Below are 23,325 nucleotides of genomic sequence, written 5' to 3' on the forward strand. Positions count from 1 at the left end.
TTTTAATGCATGTCTAGCCATGACCAGACATTGCACCCAACTGAGCTGACTGGGGGGACAATGAAACGCCTTGCCAAAAATAATAATAATCTTTATACATAAACAGCATGAAATTACTGTATACAAATTATACAAACCTCTCTGAAGCTCTTGTCCCATAACCATTCACTTTGTCACCATAAACCTTTGTTGCAACTCGCTACTTCAAATACTTGGATATGTCTAATGACAGGTTATACAATGTCCACTCTATATAGTAATGGTGTAGGCTAGACTCACACAGACTAGTGATGGTTTAGGCCAGAACAAATTGCGGAAAATACATTGAATTTGAAAATAATAGTCTACCTAAATATGTCGTTTTCTTCTTTAGTTATTTTCAGAAAACTTTTATGTATGCAGTACTAAAGTAAACATGGAACTTCGGTACACACATAACTATACTCTGCCTGAGACAACGTTACCCAATCTTAGCGTAAGGGGTAGAAAATTACAAGCCAGTTATGGTATGGGATGATTCGGAGGAGTATTAAGCCCACCACAGTAACTAATTGATAGACCAGCGAGTATACTTTATTCCTGAACATCGTCCAAGACCCTCCTTTAGATGCAACCCAACATCAGTTGCCTAACTCCCAGGTACCTATTTACTACTAGGTGAAGAGGTTCATTAGGTGAAGGAAAATATCCCCACCCACTCACTACGGGCTCTCCATAGCCCGTGCTGCTTGGAACTTTTTGTTCCAGGTAGCGAATCTTAAACAATAACAACAAACCCACCCATTTCTGTCCCGCCAGGTAATTGAACCCAGGATTCCCGATTGCGAGTCGAGAACTAAGCCAGATTTCTTCTTCTTTCTTCAGAAAGTTATACATCTCAAAAATTGTGAAGGAGGCCTTTCATAAGCCGCCAGTTTCAAGTCCTCTTCGATGCCACTAGAGAGATAGATGGTGGCCCTCAGGTAAATTCAAGAGTTGAAAAAATGTGACTTCTACACACTATTAGCACACAGGCGATTAATTGTATGTATTAAAAGTATGATAAATTCACAGCTCTTTATTACCTTAAACGTGATATGAGGTTTGGAAACACAATTTTTTTCGCGATAATTTATTTATACAAGACAAAATTATTAGTATGGCATCCTGCTTCTAAGCAGTAATTGAAGAAATACACGTAAGAGACCAATATTTCAGTGTTATAATGAGAACATTCAGTATATAATTCACGTGACGATTCCTAAGTTATCTTCGCTTTCCCAAAGTCAGATAAGCACATGAATATGGCAGCTAACCACAGACTTCATAAAACAGTAAAGCAGGACAATAAATAAAGCATGGGAATTGATATTAGGCAAACAATTAGGGATAAATAAGTTTGAGGTACATATTCATATATATACTGACTGATAAAGACCGAAAATAACTGTCTCATACCACCAATTTATGTTCGTATACAGAATATATTTAAATACAGAAATATGGCAAAATAGTATATAATATAAAGGATGAAATAATAATTTGCACAGCAAGTTCACTGTTTCTGGAAACATCTAAAGCTTATTACTTAAAAAGAAAAATATTTGGGTCTCCATTCATGTGATTTCATTGGCAACAATCTACTTAGAAACGACTGTATCCCTGCTGAATATAAGGAAGTTGGGGGGTACAAAACATTGACTGTCAACTGATAGTGTAAGTGGACTCCCTCACAGCGGTCGTAAAGGAGCCCCAGCAAGGGCAGCAACAGTGAGAGATATAAACGAAGTTTAATCAAGTGGAAGTCGCTTTATTCTATACTCAATTTCCTTTCTTTAGGAGACATTTTCACTCTCCAAAACTTGTTCCACCCATACCCGAATTACATATTTAAGATATATATATATATATATTGAAGTAAATGAGAAATGCGAGAAATTTATTGTATTTCATTTTTTTTTTAAGTTTCTGGACATCCCCTTCCCTAGTACATACATCTCCACACAAAATATTAAACAAAATAGAATCATAAGAATCTCTGACTGAGAGGGAGATTAGGAGCAGGAGGAAGATGATTATCACAGGGTGACGTCACGTTGTCCCAAAAGCCCAGTACTGTGTGTAGATCCATCAAGCATTTAAGTGTCCAATGTTACGAAACCTGTACATCTTTTCTCAGAGACGCACAGGTTTCGTTAATGGACGCCAGAAGTGCTTGATCAATCTTGACTCTGGTGGAGTCGCGCAAACACCCTCCATTTGGCCAGTTGATGAAGTAGCCTCACACCAAATATCATAATTAACCCAAAATACTTAAAATGCATTAGTAAGCAACTTATTTCTATGTCATTAAACGTCGGTGCGTAATGAAGATACTGTGAAGCAATACAATTCGGTGTGTTTACATTTATAAAGAGTCCCTTGAGTATATAACAAACCGCTTGCATGGACCCTAGCCGGAGTGTATGCAATTCGCTTACATGGAGCCAAGTCATATTTATTCGCTGCATAAACATGATATATATCTTATTATTTGTTTGAAAAACTTTAATATGATCATTGCATAGCTCGCTAAATCATCTGGCCAAATGGTTAATCATAAGTCATATGAACAGCACAATATAGCTGTAATTAATATCTCGAATTGTACACAGTTTTTTTTATATTTTTAGGCTTTTTATTGAAATCCACACAACACACTGCTCACAGTTAACTACTATAAACTAATGATGTGAAACTTCATATTAATCTTTAAAAATAACTTTGGCTACAAAGTGGTTTATTGTGATTGATTGATTGATTGACTACACTTGATTGTGGCTCCCCTATATTTACCCACATTTCACATCATGACATACAAACACTTTATTACCAAACAGAAGGGGGGAGAGATTACAGGTTAGTTATAGCAAAATATTTGCAATGCATTTGGAATATACTATATGATGGATGCTTAGAAATTATAAATAATTTATAAATATTCTGTTCTTATTTAATGAGTCGAGCAAACATGACATTGGCAATCTTCAGACCTGTCTTCCTCAACTTGAGTCTACTTCTTAGCATTCTCGCTGCCAGGAGGATTGAGTCGCATCTGACGGGAGGAGAGAGGTGGTCAGCAGACCTGGCTAGTATATCAGCAGGCCAGGCTAGTAGATCAGCAGGCCTGACTAGTAGGTATCATGGGTGTTTAACTAAGCATGCACCAAATGTGCGATGGTTTGGCATCAAGCTATATCCTCGTTACTTGGGTTACTCTGCGTGTTTCTAGGGTGATTAAACAATTGGTTATGTAGGTATCAGATGTATAACCTGTTATTTCTCTCTGTTATTGTTTTGTTCTGATATAATACCCGGGACTTTAAACCACATGTACAGTGTTGTTTACATATATATAACAGTTTCTAACACCATTTAATTATGACTTTGCAATGCAGATAACTGGGCTAACTTTTTGCATTTAAGAACACTATGTTGGACAGTATTATTGATAGCCACAACATGCAAGAAATAAGTTGTATAGTTTGGTTCGCAAACGTCTTAGATTCACTGTGTTACATCAGTGTATCTAAGATTGTTATAAGGAAGAAGGACGGTGTCAAAAATTTATCTCATCATTTTAGTTTTTACAATTCAAAATGCTACTTTTATTATTGATATCTGAGCCTCAATCATGAAATCTGAACAAAATTGTATTTCTTTTTATACTTGCAAATTTAGGCGTTAAGATATATATGCTTTTAGCGATGATACGAATCGACGACGCGTCCTTATCCTCGTGTCTGCGTTTCGGTAGACACTAATATTTCTGTACGTGATTTTTTTTTTCCATATGTAACTTGTATTCCCCTGCTCGTTAACTTGTGTTCTCCGAACGTGGTTCGTGTTTACCGAATGTGGCTTGTATTTCCTGTACGTGGCATGTGTTTTTGCGTGCATGGATACCGTTTTTCCTTGTACACTAAGAGAGAGAGTGAGTTAACCTTTTGTCCGGTGGCAGGATAGGTTGGTGTGAGAGGGGGCGGCCCGGGAGTTAGTGTGTCTTTTAAACACTGTTGTTGTTGTTAGCCTGTTGCGTAGCTTCAGCCAGGGCCAGCTCCTGTTCCTCAGTCTCCTCTTCACTCACCTTTCGCATCTGTAATATTAGTTGACTGGAGGTCAAGAAGAGGTGTGTGGGGGCACCTTCCTTTTAAACGTCACAAAGAGTATATTGGTCATGTATGGAGACACACACATTAAAGGTTTGGTCACTTGGTCACGTTCAGTGAATAGCAGCCACTGTTTATAACCTGAAAGTCACTTGGAATATTTGAACGTAATGCTAGAAATATTTCATAGTCATATGAATTATATTGATTGAGAGATTTTAGGGATAGGGACTACGGAAAATACTAAGAAATATTATATTTAATTAATATTTTAAGAGTGCTGTTCATGCTAAGAGAAAAGTTTTAGGGATAACTACGTAATATATTAAGAAATGCTTTAAGGTTAATGAATATTTAAAGGGTGCTTTTCATGCTAGTTTTATAAAAGTTTTAGAAATAATTATTTTTTAACTTTTTATGGTAAGTATAATGAATGAGAAAATTATGGGGTATTGAATAAGTAGAGCAGCAAGTTGTGAATAAGTCAAGGTGAGTCTACGTTGATGAGCAGGTAAGGAGGCATGCTAAGGTCAAAATATATTAGGATATTTTAAAGTAGGTCAGCAGGTAATGAAGTATATAAAGTTAGGTCAGCAGATAATAGAGTATATCCAGTTACGTCAGCAGGTAATGGAGTATATCCAGTTAGGTCAGTGGGTAATGGAGTTTATCTACATAGGTCAGCAGGTTATAGAGTATACTTGGGTCAGCAGGTAACTGAATATATCATGTTGGGTCAGTAGGTAATAACATATCTCAGTTTGGATCAGCAGGTAACGTAGTATATCAGGATGGATCAGCAGGTAAGGGAGTATATCAAGTTGGGTCTACAGGTAAGTAATACATCAAGTTAGATGAGCAGGTGATGAAGTATATCAAGTAGGCTCAGCAGGTCTGTAACCTAAGTCGATACAGTACGACTAGGTAGCCCATGGCCCTTCGTCTGTAACCCACATCGGTAGTCTGCATCTCTATAACCCACGTTGCTAGCTTACGTTCATTTATTACGTCGCTACCGTACGTCTACGTAACCAACGTCGCTACAGTACGTCTATGTAACCAACGTCGCTACAGTACGTCTATGTAACCAACGTCGCTACAGTACATCTATGTAACCGACGTCGCTACAGTACGTCCATGTCACCCACGTTGCTACAAGTATGTAACCCACTTTGAGGGTAAACTTGACATGCATTTATTCACTTATTCCAATACTTAAATCTAGGTTTCCAGGTTAGTTGGCTCATTTATGATTAGTTATAATGCCACATTATACGGTATTAATGTACTCTAATGCATTAGTCATCGCTATATATATATATATACAAAGGGGTGTATATATGTACAGTATAACCTTTTGATCACGTTTCATTGAAGTCTGTGAAATCGCTTATTAGAGGAGCATTCAGTTTGATTTGTTATCCCTTAAGGTGGCATTATAGGTCTGAAGAGGATAGAATATGGTGTAGCTGCCACCACGAGGCGCGTGATGTTATATAGGATTATAGGGAGATCTCGACGGAAAGTTAATATTGAGGCAGAAGATATTTTCCAGTGTTGGGCATACGGTTGATTCAAGTGGTTGATTTCCATATCTCAAACTGGTGTTTTGATACATACATACATACATACATACATACATACATACATACATACATACATACATACATACATACATATATAGCTATATAAATTTAAGCTATTATAATTATTATTATATATATATATATATATATATATATATATATATATATATATATATATATATATATATATATATATATATATATATGTCAATCATCTGATGCAACGTTTCGCAATTACACAATTTGTCACCAAATGGTTATAATGTTAAATTTTAATGCTAATTTTACTGATTCAAGAACTGGAAAATATCCTCTGCTCAGGAACTTGACCACTTCCTGTTGTGATAATGCTGCTTGTTAGGACTTGTATTATAACTGTTGCTAGAAATGGTTAGAAGCAAGTGTCAAAGCCAGTAAAGTTTATTATGTCATAATTAAAATTAACAAACATGTGACACACACACACACACACACACACACACACATATATATATATATATATATATATATATATATATATATATATATATATATATATATATATATATATATATATAAATCTGAAAATACACAATAACATTAAACTCAGTTCAGAAGAAATACACGTTCCATACTGGAATAATAATAATAATAATAATAATAATAATAATAATAATAATAATAATAATAATAATAATAATAATAATATAAAACGTGGCTTAACGTGCCACTATGATGTCCAACAATTAGGTGAAGCTGGATTCAAAATAGTTACTAAGGTTTAAGACGTATCTATTGACAGGGGCCATAAAGACCACAACCCACCTGGTTTTCAACTCTTAAGCTACACTGTTGTTCATATCAAAACTAGGGATTAAAGTATAGTTGCACTATACACACACACACACCGAGGAATATGTGTTCAAGTGTATGTAATCTAGCTTTGGACAATTTAGGTTCAACGACGTTAAGTTTAAGGTTTAATTCAGCTTGTTTATAAAAATGTCAACTGGTCTATTTTTGAACGGTTGTGGGAAGACATTCGGTGGTGGAGTGAACTAGGAAATAGCTTAGTACACACTATGCACTTGTCATCTCCTGTTGTACCCCCCTCATACGAGGGTATTAGGAGGAGGAGCGACACACTGTATGAGCGTATGTTTACCTGGGTGGGTATGGGGTATGCAAAAGTGAAGTCTAGATATTTGATGACATTTTGGGCAACAATTATATAGTCTGAGATTTACCCTATGAGATCCCTAGGTGGACACAGCGGGAGTGATCAGAAGTAGCAAAGCACACGACATTAAACATCTTGAGAACATAATTGAGATACGGCAGATAAGGTGAAGTTCATAAGTACGGTGCAGATATCTTGCGATACTGAAGGACAAGGTGAGGCAAAGAGCAAGAGAAAGAGCTAAATCAGTGCGACTATATAGCACTTTGAAGGGATATGAACACAAAGATAGGACAGGAAGAAGGAATGATGCCCAACCACCTGAATCATCGGGTATCGAACGCAGTCTTACAAAAGCGTGGCCATCGATTTACCGATCAGTCCAAGCATGAAGGACAAATACGTCCTCGCACTACTGAGCAACAAAATTGAGTTACAATTTTGTTAAACGTTATAATTATAGGACAGCGAGTAAATATTTCATATATTCAGCTAACTATATCTGAGTAAAAAAAAAACAAATTCTCCATAAAATACTACATCTCCGACTTGACAGGGAAGAGTGGAATATATGAGATAAAGCAGAAGTAATATATAAACCTGTAGCATAAAACAAATATAAAACTATACCATAGTCAGACAGACGTTTATAATTAATTTAAATGGAGAGTTTCTGGTGATGTAAGCTAAATAACTTATCATAATACCTTTGTTAATATTAATAATGGCTGGTTAATACTGAAAAGATTAGAACAAATGTAAATTATAAATTCATATGACAATGTTAGGTTATTCTTTTCATTCTCAGCATTGAAAATAATTCATTTACGAACAAATCTATTACTCCAAAAATCTTAAGACTGAACTTATGGCTTATAATAGCTTATTATTATTATTATTAAATATCAAAGCTAGTGGGCAGTAAAATAATTAAAGAGACAATTTAAATGTCAAAAGAACTCAATTATAAGAATATTTAACACCATCTAAACAATATAGAAGAATGGAACAAGGGAATGTAGAATTGTGAGTGAGCATGAAGTCCACAGTGTGTGGGGGAGTAGGGGGTGGGCGGGAGCCAGTGTGAATGTGAGGGGGGGGGTGAATGTGGGAGTGAGAGTAAGGAAATAACAATTGTTGTAAAGGGGTGGGGGGTGAATGTGGTGTTAATGGATGAGTGTGGGTTTGAAAGGAGTGTGAAGATAGTATGGGTATGTGTGTGTACTCACCTAATTGATGAGTACACACACACCCATACTATCTTGTGGGTGAGGGTGTTGGATGAGTGTGCGTGTGGCTATGAGGGATCTTGTAAGTGTGAAGGTGAGGAAAGTGAGTTCGAAAAGAGTGGGTGTAAAGGGGATGAGTGTGGGTGTAGGTGAATAAAGGGGTGGGGGAGTAGGTTTCAGTGAGAGTGAAGACGTATGAGTGATGTTGTGAGGAGAAAGAGCGTGGATGTGAGGGAGGGAGTGTGGGGTATGAGAGACAATGATTATAGACCCGAGGGTCAAGTCTCTGGGGGTGGGGGGATGATCATACCATGATACGTTTCTTCTCCTTGCAGGCATACTCGCTCTCGTCAACATCGTTGTAACAGTCGCTCTTGTAGTCCTCAGGCAGCTGTGGGGCAAGAAGGTGCTGTCAGACTACAGGCTTGGCAGGAAGTATTGACTAATAAATAATTTATCCGGAGCCGTAAGAGTGGTGTATAAACACACATTTAGCTCTAACATTCACTGCCCAACCTCTAGGCCGTAGGGATTAGATCATGTGTACTCAACAATGCTCACAAAGTGTTCAGCCATAAAGTCCATCATGCTACTGGCAAGGTAAACCCTGCGGGCATTGCCAAAAAGGAGTTTATTTAATAAATTGTTTCCCGACTCCCGCTTGGTGGAGCGAACCTGGTCCTCGAACTAGGTGTGACAGCGAGCATAATATAGGACCTACAGTGATGAATTTATGTAACAAGGATTATACGACAGCCATACAACCACACCCATCCGGTAAGTCAGCGATGTGGCTGACTATATCAAGCCCATAGAGATCATTGATCATATATAAAATATGAGAGAAAATGAGGTTTCAACAGACTGAGACAGCTTAATGTTAGAGACAGGACAAAAATACAGCAGCATGGACCCCGAAACAGACTGTTAAATGATCCAGTTGCATCCAAATAAGGTGTGCGAAATGTCTGCTCGATTTTAACTGAAGCCAATGCTGTGATTATATTTTTGCCGGGAGTGAGGCAACAGAAATAACATAAAGCAGATAAAAAGAAAGTGAGCCAGAAACTGAAAATAAAGATCTGGAAGAGGACACGACTCCAGGCCTATAACCGAAGGCACATATTGACAAGATAACATCAGCGGTGTATGCAAAGCTGGTGAAAAGAAAACTTACAGGGGGTCAGACATACCCTATGTTAGAGCAGCACTAAAACATATAGCCACAGCGTGGAATCCTCAGAGGATGAAACACCTTTAGTCTGTCTACTATCCTTTGGCGACAAGAAGAGCCTCACAAGTCATTCTTAACTGCTCTCAGGACCGCAGAAGCAAGAAATAACTACCACCACGAAATGACGTCGTTTCAAAAGGGGTATGAAGAAAAGCTGCCTTTTTTGAGAATCTAACAATTTAAATGAAATAAATGGTATAACATTCATTAATGCATTCACACAATAATTCATGCATCTGTACACAATAAGGGGTACAATTGTTGATTACATCACTTTAAGACAAAATTATATTAACTTTGGCAATGTCATTTTTATATGTTGATATTGTAACAGACAAATGTAGGTTATAAAACTTAAAATGACAATTACATAATTTACAACATTTACCCCCCAAAAATTGATTATATATGTATTGTAAACCCTACGCCTCTAGAATTTTTTAAACATGGAATATATAGCTAGCAATTTGTTGCAATTACAACAAATATCACCTCGTTATCGGCGTTAGATACTACGTAGCATACTTTACATATGGTGTACTAATGCGGGACCAAAGAGTCAGAACTCAACCCCCCGCAAGCACAATTAGGTGAGTACTAAATGCAAGAAATGTGCAAAGTGTATTATTGTATTCTCTTTTTAGTCTCCCCCAGCCAAGTCTTCTAGAAAACGGAGGTTTAAAAGGCATAACTACACAAATTTACTTATATTTATAGTTCTCGCTGTCAATAAACAAAATCTGAAAGTATACATTAATATTACCACAAGTTCAACTGTCTTACCCGTTTCCCGTCGAACTCGCACAGCTTATTGAGAGGCCTGGAGCGGACGTACATCTTCTCGAAGGAGGTGGGCTTGTCGATAGGGCAGTAGAACACCTCGGGCGTCGCCTTGTCGAACACGATCGACTTCCTCATCATGTCACCCGCCAGGGCCGCCCCGACCTGTCGACACCAGACTCTTTTTATTTTTGGAAAATAAAAAATTAATTACTTCTATACATATATATTTTTAATTCGTTCATTTATTTTTTTTTCTTGCAAGACCTCTTTGTTATTTCTGGTTAGAAACGACGATAACAAAATAGTAATTAATTGTGGTGAAAATTAACAATAAAACGAAAATAACGACAAATATAATAAATTTCACCGGTTATGAGTTATGTGTAATAAACCGGTTGTGTTTATCTACTAATCCGATAAAGTACAAGAAATGAATAATTAGGAATATCATAGATCACTCAGTGTTCCGGAAACTACAATTACTAAAATCTTCCCAGCATTTATGATCATTAATTATTCACAATGTAAGCAAAGATGATATTTTTAAGTGGCTTAGTGATTCCATAGGTTTCTTACTGACTGCCTTTAGGAATTATTACCAGAATATGAGATAGTGTTCAATATTAACACTTGTGTTGAAACAACACTTGTTGACCAAACCACACACTAGAAAGTGAAGGGACGACGACGTTTCGCTCCGTCCTGGACCATTCTCAAGTCAATTGTGAATGATCGACTTGAGAATGGTCCAGGACGGACCGAAACGTCGTCGTCCCTTCACTTTCTAGTGTGTGGTTTAGTCAACATACTTCAGTCACGTTATTGTGACTCCTCGTCTGCAAACAACACTTGTTTTGGGGGTAGGTCGCTAGCAGGGTTATATTCACCGAGAGACGTAAACCCCTTCTCGACGGTGTAGTTCAGGATGAAAGTATACTTACTGGTTGGTCAGTAAGCTATTAGTGGTAGCCTTAATAACCCTCGAGAGGTTGATAATCCTTAAACCCAAAGCCAAACCCAAAGTCGCTAGCGAGGATAAGCAGCAGGAGTGACCTCGTCACTCAAGTTCAATCTAAAACAAGTTTTTACTCGATATAAATAATTCAGTATGGTTTATGTCCCACCGTTCTCCCTGAGGGGAGAGTACCAAGTCTATGTCCGTACCAATGGTTTACCTGAGGTGAATACCGTGTCTATGGGACATAGTCCTCATTAATACAGCCTTTTTTCAGCATCGTGGACTACTCCCTCACACTATCGTTATTTAACTAGATGAACATACACATTAGGTGAAAGGAAACGCCATTTCTGTCCCTCCCTGGAATCGAGCTTCCCGAGTGTAAGTCCAGAACGAAGCCAACTGTACTACGAGACCCTGTCACATATACCGGGGGTTGAAAATCGACATCATAGTTCTTCGCTGTGAAGGAAGTAATTATATTATTTGGCTTATTTAACCTAACAACAGATATGTTCTCCGTTTCCGTCTGTTGGTAACGCCTCTCGTTACTCCGTTTACGCCTCGGAGTCCTGTAGACTGTATACCACCACTGTACCTACAACAGGACCGCCCTCGGAGTCCTGTAGACTGTATACCACCACTGTACCTACAACAGGACCCCCCTCGGAGTCCTGTAGACTGTATACCACCACTTTAGCTACAACAGGACCCCCTCGGAGTCCTGTAGACTGTATACCACCACTTTAGCTACAACAGGACCCCCCCCTCGGAATCCTGTAGACTGTATACCACCACTTTAGTTACAACAGGACCGCCCTCGGAGTCCTGTAGACTGTATACCACCACTGTAGCTACAATAGGACCCCTTCGGAGTCCTGTAGACTGTATACCAACACTGTAGCTACAACAGGACCCCCCTCGGGGTCCTGTAAACTGTTCATCGACCCTGTAGCTACAACAGGAGTAGAAAGTTACAGGTAAGATTGCTTTCGATTTTCCGCGGCTTGGGGCGAGGCCTGAAACTTTGTGTTGAGCTATGAGTGGTGGTGGTGGTTATTGGTGGTGGTGGTGGTGGTGGTTGTTGTTGTTGGTTGTGGTGGTGGTTGTTGGTGGAAGGTGATTGTGGTACGTGGGGATGATTTTGGTTGGTGCGTGGTATAGTGGTTGAACTAGTAATAGGAAGGTTGTGGTGACACAGGTGGTAATATGGTGGTAGTTGATGGTGGCATGTAGTGGTTATGACAGGTTTTAATTGTAACATAATAGTTGTGACCATGGTGATTGTTGTGGCGGCAGTAGTGATAGTGGTTATGACGGTGGATATTGGGATTTTTTTTGTGACTGGTGGTAGCTATTGTAGTGGCGCTGATTGTGATGCAGGTGGTGGTGGTGGTGATTGTGGTGGTGGTGGTGGTGATTGTTATGCAGGTGGTGGTAGGTATTGTGGTACGAGTGTAGCGGCCGTAACAGTGATGAAAGTGACTGGAGATTGTGACAATAATTAAGGGTGTGGTTTAACTGTTAAGAGGTGTGACGGTGATTGATAGGATTGTTCTGACTTTGATGGTGAGGAATTGTTATTTCATTACGACACCCATCAACCAAACCCCGTTTTCTTTATTTGCCACTCCGTAAAAAATCCAACCTAACCTGACCTAACCGAAACAACCCACCTTACCTAACATTCCGACGTATAGAAAACGTAGATATTTGTGAGCCGGTACTCTTTTAAGTAAGCTGCATTTGTAACGTTAGTTTCCAAAACGTACAAAATACGACCTATTATTTGAGCTGCGGGCTTAAAGGCCAAACGTGGCTTACCCACCACTCTCCCAATTAACAAATACACAAACACGCAAATAAAATCTATTTTATAATCAAAATATTTATCGATATGTATAATGAACGCGTCAAGAAACTTTCATGATATTTTGATTACAAAAATAAAGTAAAAAAAGGTTTAACACGTTGATACAATAGTATTATTTTGTTGTCTTGTGAAGTGTATAGTTAAATTACCGATTATTCCATTAAACGTGTTGTAAAGGGAATGTAAATACTGCAGTTGCATTCAGCAATAAACAATATTAAGTGAGTGAGAGTTGGGAGTGAATGAGCGTGCGTAAATCTTTGCTTAAACACAACATACACAATGGAAACAATTTTACACTCGTGACTAGTATGTGTATATACACATTATGCACCCTTCCTCCGCGTATCGTTGTTTGTATACTATCCACACACACGACTCTCTCATCCCCCCACACACACACACACATACACATACGTGGCCTTCCCCTAAACACATACACACACATACAAAACAAGGAAGCAACAATCATGTTATGATACACCTGAAGAAGGTCTCTATGACTTGACAAGGACGACGCTATGAATGACAAATGGCTAAAAATACAGAAATCAAACATCACCCCATCATCATCTATCCATCCCCCTCCCTCCCCTCCCCTCTCTCTCTCTCTCTCTCTCTCTCTCTCTCTCTCTCTCTCTCTCTCTCTCTCTCTCTCTCTCTCTCTCTCTCTCTCTCTCTGAACACAGTGGATATTGTATCTCTTCCCACGTAGACAAAGTTTTATCTTATGTGCTCCTGCAGGATGCGATGGAGAAAGTTATGAAGAAAGTTTTGCTTTCCCTCAGGCATTGTATTTTAATATGAAACCCTGGACAGAAAGTGGAGGATTCCTCGGTTCTCTAAGGGGAGATCACGTCACCCCAGAATCAGGATAAAATGTTAAAAAACTCATTGCTGATCAACAATGTAAAAATATCAACTTGATCAACAAATTCGAAGTCCCGAGCGCGCAGTTAAAAGGAAATTGAAGAACTCTCCCTCTCCTTACAAGGCCACGATGACGAGAGAGGTCAAGGATTGGCTAGAAGGATCAGGGGGGGGGGATGGGTTCCCTGGAGGAGGGGAGAGGGGGGGGGGTTATTGCTCCGGGTGGGAGGATAGGTGGAGGAGGATGAATCAGCGCGTCTACGTGAAGAGGTGATGACTAGGAGCTGGAATGTTAAGGAGAATATTGCTGAACATTTGTTAAGAAGGGAAGCCAGCCGTCCCTTGTGGGGCGAGTTGTCCCTTGTGGGGCGAGTTGTCCCTCGTGGGGCGAGTTGTCCCTCGTGGGGCGAGTTGTCCCCTTAATAGAGAGAAATGTCGTAGATGAACCTTTGTCAGCACAAAGTGATGAGTTAGAGGAGGCGGGAGGCGGGAGATGAGTTTTTAGGCGGGTCTAAGATCGAGGGGTATATAAAGGCTGATGTTTTTGGGGTAAATTAAGACCCAAAGAGAAATAAAGCGAACCGCATAAAAGAAACATGAAGGAGGTTTAGTTTACAGGGTACTGTAAACTACCAGTACCAGAGGAAAGTTTACAGGGTACCGGCAAGGCGATGAAGAGGGAAAGGTGCAGGGGAGAAATATTAAACTAAAGACACATTCTAAAAGGTAAACCTCACGATAACATGTCATACTCGGGTATGTTCCGATGGTATACCCCCAGTTTACGGCCACCTTCGTAAACTGTACCCTCCCCCCCCCCCTCCCCAGTGTATCCTCTACAGGGGACAGTGGGGGAGTGTAGACTGTTGTCAACAACATTAGACTGTATCCTCAGTAATAATGACGAGGAAACCTCTGACAAGTCGCCGGCTTCCTGTCCCCCGTCGAGGTCACAATATGGAGCTTGAGGCAAATTCACGTAAACTCATCGTGTACTCACCATCAGCACCGCAACACACACACACAACTTATCTGAAACAGAAAAAAAAATTAATAGACAGTTAACACAACAATTTGTTGACTAGAAATATCATCGTGCTATTGATTGGCCACTCCGTAAAAAAAACGACCTTTCAGCCTAGCCAGAAACGTACTAACCCAAGCAACCCACCCAACCCATCGAGGCCGTTGCATACAAAAACGTTAAGTTTACGGTGTTTAATTTTTACTAAATCGTCGTATTTTTGGAATACGACGGAATATTTTGGAATACGGTTTTGGAATATTTTGGAATACGACGATTTTGGAATACGGAATATTTTTGGAATCAAGCTCCATATTGTTAAAAAGGCGACTTAGTCGGTATGAGAACGGGATGCTCGACCAAGGTGATACACAACCACTTGCAAGATGCTGAGAGCCGGACGCAGAGTAAACAAATATGAATTGTTTAAGCAAGGATTCGAAAGAGAGGTCAAGTGGGAAATTAGAACCCCCCCCCCCCCCGAAACGAGCTCCTGGTCAGGGTTGGGACTAAGAAACTGGTTTAGAGCTCAACAAGCTGTTTTTCTGGCCTAACATGCTGGTGACTTGTTTAATAAGTTGTTTACTGGCTTGACAAGCTGTCTACTGGCCTAACGAGTTGGTTACTGGCCCCCTCCCCCAACAGTTTGTTTTCCTGATCTGTCAAGCTTGGGACTGGTTTGACAAGCTGTTTACTGATCTAACAAGCTGATTACTGGTCTAGCAAGCTGTTTTGCTGGTCTAAATTGCTGTTTTATTTATCTAACAAGTTGGCGTCTCATTTAACAGACAATTTTACTGGGCTAACAAGCTAGCTATTAGCCTAACAAGCTGGTTTATTGATCAAACAAACTATTGTACTGGCCTAACAGGCTGTTTTATGAGTCAAATGAGGTGGTGTGATGTCCTTCAATTGCGCTGTTCCGGAGCTGTTGTAGAGGACTCGAATAATGTTAAATGTGTGAGTGAACCCATCAACGTGTTGACTGTGTCTTCGGCACGGCCTTGGACCAGCCCGCCTGCTGCTCCCCACATGGCCACCCACCACAGGCTGCTTGGTCTGTGTGTGTGTGTGTGTGTGTGTGTGTGTGTGTGTGTGTGTGTGTGTGTGTGTGTGTGTGTGTGTGTGTGTGTGTGTGTGTGTGTGTGTGTGTGTGTGGCTAGTTTCCTCCAAAGTCTTTCCTCATAATTCAGACTTTGAATTACGTTGAGGGGGACCAGTATCGTAGCAAATCTCTGGATTTTCTCTAGATTTGTAATGCTCTCTTTGGGCTAGTCTAGATTAGGTTAAGATTACGTTAGATTAGGTTCGATTAGATTATGTTAGGTTTGGATTCCAGTCTAAGAATACAAGTCTAACATTTGTTGTTCCATGGTTTGAGAACGCAGTCGGGGCCTCAAATATCTCAATAAGTTCCCATGGACACGTCAGCCAACTCACACCATACGGATGTGTTCTCATGAACTCATAGGAACTCATCCTCACTCGTGGAACTCATGGAAGCCAGAGTTAAGGTAACATTTCTGACACAACTGAGCTCATCATTGATTTTCTTTTTTATATACAGTTTCAGCAACAACCCCGAAGCGGTAATTGCATGAAGAGTCTTGAAGCAATGTTACTGGGTTATTTCTACAACTCCCAGATGCTCACAGTAGTGTTAGTGGTGGGCGGTATGTGGCTTACATATGAGCTTACATATGAGCTTACATATGAGCTGTAACCCACTATGTTGATTACAGCTCCACATAAGTTAACACAACTTCGTAGAGGGAAGGGCTGTGGTCGGGCAGATCGTGAGCATAAGTAGTTAGCACGGTTAGCAGTTACCGGTAATGAGCGTGGTTAATGAGCACGGGTATAGTGATCACGGGCAGTTAGGGAAATAGGGTCGTTAAGGCTGGTGCGCCAGTGGTTTGTACGAGCCATTATTATTAAAGGCGTTGCCGGGGACGTGTGTCGTCGAGGTGGCACGAAATTGGCGTCGTTTTAGCGTCGGACTGGCATACTTTTAGCGTCGGATTGACGTATTTATAGCGTGAGTCTAGGCGTCATTTTAGCGTAGGATTGGCGTCATTTTAGTGTGGGGTTAGCGCGTGAATAGAGGAAGACGTATATTTGTGTGGAGATAGGGAGGGTGGAGATAGGGGGGGGGGGTGGAGTCGACATGAAGGGATAGAGAGGGAAGGTGCTAGGGTAGGGACAGAAGGGTTTAATCGACACGGATGGGTACGAAAGGGAGAGAGGGAGGTAGGTATCGGGGGACGAACGGGAGGGTGGAGTCGACACGGTATCGTACTAAAAAAAAAAAAAGAGAGACAAAAATCACTAGTTAGCAAAGGCGTTGCATATCTCTCCGCGACGTAGTGATCCGTCAGGTATGGCGAGAGGTCGTTGACGTGCCAGGAGGAGGAGGAGGAGGGGTACTGATGAGGGGGGACAGCACATAACTCAGAAGACAGACATGAGCATAACGAGATATGTAAATATGACAACTTTGACAGGAATAACCAGAAAGTCAGTTTGCTAGACGTTGTCAAAGAGTTCATTGAGTTTGTATAATTCTCCCATCCATCATTCCCAATTAATATAATACTGGTAGCTGGCTCAGATTTAAAATCTCATAGCCGGATTAAAAAATCTGGTGGGCTGGTAGGCTGTGTGGTACTGGTAGGCTGTGTGGTACTGGTAGACTGTGTGGTACTGGTAAACTGTGGTACTGGTAAACTGTGGTACTGGTAGATGTGAGACACTGCAGAAGGAAATGCCAGAGAGAGAGAGAGAGAGAGAGAGAGAGAGAGAGAGAGAGAGAGAGAGAGAGAGAGAGAGAGAGAGAGAGAGAGAGAGAGAGAGAGAGAGAGAGAGAGAGAGAGAGAGAGAGAGAGAATACGAAAGGACCGTATGAGCTGAACCTCACCTCATCCCAACGGATACAATCTCCCTCCTCATCTCAACCGGGCATATTCCTCATACCTGATCTCCAAAACATATATTACCCCACAAACATTTCCCCGAGACTCTAAGACTCTAAGAGGTGTGAGTCTAGACTCCCTCACACTCAACACCTTCCCTCCCCCCATATATCAAACACCTTCCTTCACACTACTGCAAAGCATACACCTTCCGAACTCCACCAACCGGCAGCCACCTCTCTCTCTCCCTTCCCTCCCTGTTCCATCCACCGCATCAACCCCCCACCCGTCCCACCCGCCACGGCTCTCCTATTCCGCCCTTCCTCCCAACCACGACCGTTCTGGCTATTGTGTTGGTTACGTCCCATTCGTCCAGGATGGTCACGGAGGCTCCAATCCCTTAGCCCACTTTCTGTTATTGTTGCGTGGTGTAACGTGTGAACTTCCCCGCCGCAGTGATGATTGCTATTACAAGCGCACTCCTTCGTGCGCGTGAGCACAAGTGCACTCATTCACGCACAAGTGCACACGTTACAGACGCATCGCTACAAGCGCACTCCGCGCGCACACACACAAGCACAGACTGATGGTAAAGGGAAGCATATGTAGGGGATGAAAGCGGAGGCAAGTGTAAAGAGGAAAGGGCAGACAGACAGGTGAGTAAGCACCGGCCTTTCCCAGGTGAACCAAGGCCAACCCAGGTGAATCAAGTCCCGCGGAAACCCAAGGTCCAGCTTACAGATCTCGACGGGACTTTCATTCCACTGTTTAACTCAGACCAGCACCGCCACAGGCCTGTGCAAACTAATGAGTGTGTGTATACGTGAATGGTTGTGTGCATTCTCGAATACTTCTCCACAGGGGGCGAAGCTGAGATCATTCTGTGGATATTGGTTCACAATCCGGAACTCTGGCCGGATCAGAACGTCCAGCCAATCGATGGTCGCAGAACCCCCACACTGAACGACTACAGTAGCCACAGAACCACACACTGAAAGACTACAGTGGTCGAAGAACCACACACTGAACGACTACAGTAACCGCAGAACCACACACTGAAACACTACAATAGCCGCAGAACCACACACTGTAGGACTACAGTAGCCACAGAACCCCACTGAACCACTACAGTAGCCGTAGAACCACACACTGAATAACGACAATGGTAGTGGCGAATATAGTAACTATATACAACTACTGTAGTGACTACAGGCGGCCGGGGCGTATATTGTCATTCGTTTTGAGAACAAGGTGTTTGGGCTAGGTGTTTATACCTGTATTAAAGCTTGTGAGTTACGTCATGTAAGACATACATACCTGGAGGCAACAAAGCTTGCAAAGGTGTGATGGTCTGGTGGCTGCGAGAACACTGTCCCACTACACCTCTGTCATGACGACCCCTCTTCCTGTCCATTCTCCTCCTTCCTTCCTTACCCTTTTACTGTCCTCCTATTTCCTTTTCCCTTCCCTTCCTTCTATCTTTTGCTTCCTATCTAATCTCTTCCAGTTTTTTCCTTCTCTGTTTCCATCTTCCTCTTTCCTTCCAGTCGTCTCTTCCTCATTCCACATCGCCCTCGAAAGGGCGGGGGTCCACACCCTCGCCAGCGCAGGGGTCCACACCCTCGCCAGCGCAGGGGTCCACACCCTCGCCAGCGCAGGGGTCCACACCCTCGCCAGCGCAGGGGTCCACACCCTCGCCAGCGCAGGGGTCCACACCCTCGCCAGCGCAGGGGTCCACACCCTCGCCAGCGCAGGGGTCCACACCCTCGCCAGCGCAGGGGTCCACGCCCTCGCCAGCGCAGGGGTCCACACCCTCGCCAGCGCAGGGGTCCACACCCTCGCCAGCGCAGGGGTCCACACCCTCGCCAGCGGGCCACTGACATCCTGCCCTTGTGGTGACGACCGTCAAGCGAGGGGGGATGGACGCTCCACGATAATCATACGTCCAGAACATCGTATACACACACACACACACACACACACACACACACACACACACACACACACACACACACACACACACACACACACACACACACACACACACGTTACACCGCGTTAACGCACAACACAACACACATACGCACAGTACAACGGATATACGCACAGGACACTACTTGTATGTACAGTACACCATATTTACATATATTACATATCCATATCCTACACCGTTCGGAGCGCACTTAGCGTGAGTTACAGGAGTGAGAATGGAATCAAATCAACTATATAAGGATGAAAGTAAGATCTTGGGGTCGAAAATCCTTAATTTAAATGAGCAAAATGAAGTAACAGTCACACCGGCTAGAATATGATTGGCTGGATAGCAAAAGTCCTTCAAACAAGAGATGACAATCCAAAGACATATTCCTCATAAAAGAGTGCTCTCAAAGACACTAGTGCTCTCTAGGATGAACTATTGTTGCACACTAGCAGTCTCGTTCTAACCTGGAGAACGAGCAGAGATCTTTTTAATGCCCAAATACATTCAATAAAAGGCCAAAATAATTGAGACTACATTAAATCCCTTAATCTGTACTCCTTACAGGAGCCTGTAAATGCACCTTGAAAATAATCGAGGGATTTTTTTTTCCTTCAAATCAGCAAACTGAAAACAATCTTTACGATATATTTTTTTTTACACTAGAGATGCTTATTACGTCTCTTGAAATTCAGGTTGTGAGGCATTCTGTCGCCTTTCCTTGGTTTCCAATCTGTTCCGGTTTGTTGGTCTCCTGGAACCTCTTGCTGATGTACTTCCCACACTTCCTTGTCATTCTTCAAGTGTGTTCCTCCCTCTCCCGGTAGTCCGATCACGTGGTTTCGAACTGTTGCTTTCCTGTGTATAGTAGCTACTTTACCTTGAGGTTACCTGGAGGTGGTTCCGAGGATCAGCGTTTCAAACCGCCTAATGGTTTGGCAGTCTGAACAACCAGGCTGTTTGGGTTGTTTTTTGCTTTTGTCACACTATCATTTTTAATCTGGTGCTCAGCTGATCTACTAACTTTATTAAACTCGCGTTCGAGCCTCACTTTTAGTGTTTCCCTAATTGCTTATGTACTCAATTCCCAATACTATTTCCGTGCCTGTTTTGTCTCCTCGTTTTTATTCGGGTTTTTCTCCTTCTCGTCCTCTACGTTATTGATAAGGATGAGGTGTTCCGTTGCTTCATGACGGAAGGTATGGGGGGAGGGGTGCGTGACGTGAGGTTAGAGAGGTGGCGTGGGAACTTTTGAGGGGTTTGGGGGTGGCGTGTAGGCATGGTATGGGTATCTGGCGTCAGGTGGGCGTGAGATGACAGTCGCAGTGTGTGTGTCGCAACATTGGCGGCCGTGGCGTATATTGTCATTCGTTTTGACAACTAGGTGTTTTCTGCACCTTAGCGGGTGTAGGTGTTGGTTCGTCCAGGAATGTATAGCCGGATGGCTCACCTGATCCTACTTCCTCTCCCACCACCCTCCCTCTTCCATCGCCCTCTCTCTCTCTCTCTCTCTCTCTCTCTCTCTCTCTCTCTCTCTCTCTCTCTCTCTCTCTCTCTCTCTCCCTCCCTCTCTCTCTCTCTCTCTCTCTCTCTCTCTCTCTCTCTCTCTCTCTCTCTCTCTCTCTCTCTCTCTCTCTCTCTCTCTTTCTCTCTCTCTCTCTCTTTCTCTCTCTCTCTCTCTCTCTCTCTCTTTCTCTCTCTCTCTCTCTCCCTCTCTCTCTCCCACCACCGTGTCTCCCACCACAGGAGATAAAAGGCTGGGTAGCTTATTTGTCGATTTCCTCCATGAAAGACTGGTGAACAAGATGAAGAAGCAGGCCGGGATAACTTGGAAACACATTGAACTATGTAGAGAATACCTGATTGGCGGGAAGCAAAGACTCACGTCAGAGAAGAAGTTTCGAACTGAAGGAATGTAACCGGTAGGATTCAACAAGGTTTCAAAAACTAGGTTTTTGTTGTTATAAGTTTTTTATAGAAGTTTATCTAAGATGATAGGTTGAATCATTGTAACATCGTTTAGAAACCTGAATCAGAACTTTAACAAGGTAATCTCCACAACTTTTGTTAGAAAAATAATGGAATATGTAGCACTGGCCTGGAATCCACAGTCAGAGACGCGCAAAACTAAAACTTAAAAGTACAGAGATATGTAACAAGACTGGCACCAGAGCTAAGAGAATTGAGCTATGAGGATAAGCTAATCGAACTAGATTTCATAAGCCTAGAGGACAGAAGAAACAGAGAAGATGTGATAACGACATACGAGATACTGAGGAGAAAGACAAGGTGGACAGGGACAACGTCTTTAAATTGAGAGAGAAAGTTGGACAAGAAGACATAATTAGAAGTTAGAAACACAAATGAGCCTAAGAAATGTTAGGAAATACTCGTAACCTGTACGGGTGGTCAACAAGTGTAATACAATGACAGACAAAGTTGTGGAAGCCAGTTGTGAAAGATTCGAGAAAAGAATTCAGACGTCAGAATAGTTAGATCATAACGCAACAGGTACAACTAGGTTAGTAGGCGGCTCACAAAGAGTTAGACCTCACTTCTCTGTAGTCACTGGTTAGTAAGTAGCACTCTTTCCTTCTCCCACCACCCTCCCTCTATCTCCCCCTCTCTTCCACCACCCTCACTCTCCCTCTCCCTCTCCCATCATAACCACACGTACTGGCAGTGGAGAAAACCATTAAAGCTGGAAATGCCAAAAACGATCACCTCGGAACGCTGTTAAAATTATTAAGCTCGTGTTTCTGTGTTGTGAAACCCAGCGTTTTTTCCCCCGCAACCCGCCTTTTATATGAGAATTTATTTGTTTTGATTCTGGGAGAGGATTTGTTGCGTGGGTGTTCCGTTGTGGGTGTTCCGCTGATTCCCGTTAGGTGGGCGTTGCGTCGATTCCTGTTGGGTGGATGATGCGTTGACACCCGTTGTGAGTGGTGCAAGTGCTAGGCAGGGTTCGTGACCCTACCCTCCAGGAGGCGCTCAAGCAGCTCCAGGGGTGGAACTTGACCTCCTGACCCCACACCTCACCTCCGCCACCGCCGCTACTGCAGGGGAAGTGATCCTGCGTAAGTTGTCTCAAGCAACGCTACCTTGCAACCCCGCTGCTGCTGTTGCCTCTGCAACCTCTCACTCACTCTCTCTCTCACACACACACACGCGCAGTCTCTGTCCTCGTCTCTCTGGCGGAAAATAATACTAATAACGGAATGTACGCTACAAGAATTGCGGTCGACAGAGGAAAGCCTTGTGACCTTGGAAAGACTTGTTTAGGCTTTGTCTGGTTAGGTCTTGGTTTATATACGTTTGGTCTTGGTTAGGTTTGTTTTATATTGGTTAGGCTTAGCTTAGGTTTGGTTTGGTTTGTATAGGTTAGTTTCGATAATGTTTCCCATTGTGGGATACAGGACGCCTGTATGGCTACTGACCCTCCCCAGGATGCAACCTACAACAGTTCCCTAACTCCCTAGAACTTCCATTCACCTGGGATCAGATTCACGAAGCAGTTACGCAAGTACTTACGAACGTGTACATCTTTCCTCAATCTTTGACAGCTTTGGTTACATTTATTAAACAGTTTACA

General features: G+C 42.1%; 1 protein-coding gene across 3 annotated transcripts in view; it reads right to left on the reverse strand.

The window, feature by feature from the left end:
- Positions 1–1,042: 1,042 nt before the first annotated feature.
- The window catches only part of LOC123754018 (uncharacterized), a 38,211-nt gene continuing 15,928 nt past the window's right edge, over positions 1,043–23,325 (reverse strand). Inside the window, exons 2-6 of one of the 3 annotated variants that reach the window (XR_006772345.2) lie at positions 14,820–14,851; positions 10,119–10,280; positions 8,412–8,492; positions 3,963–4,114; positions 1,043–3,073 (exon numbers count right to left, since the gene is read on the reverse strand). Coding sequence is in view for 2 of the 3 variants with exons in the window: in XM_045736129.2 (XP_045592085.1) it covers positions 4,025–4,114; positions 8,412–8,492; positions 10,119–10,280; positions 14,820–14,851 (365 nt within the window). In the remaining variant the exon portion in view is untranslated. Of the gene's footprint in view, positions 4,115–8,411; positions 8,493–10,118; positions 10,281–14,819; positions 14,852–23,325 lie in introns of all 3 variants that reach the window. The other 2 variants (XM_045736131.2, XM_045736129.2) reach the window with 2 other exon arrangements.

Source organism: Procambarus clarkii, chromosome 6 (genome assembly GCF_040958095.1).
Source record: "Procambarus clarkii isolate CNS0578487 chromosome 6, FALCON_Pclarkii_2.0, whole genome shotgun sequence".
In the NCBI taxonomy this organism is placed as follows: Eukaryota; Metazoa; Arthropoda; class Malacostraca; order Decapoda; family Cambaridae; genus Procambarus; species Procambarus clarkii.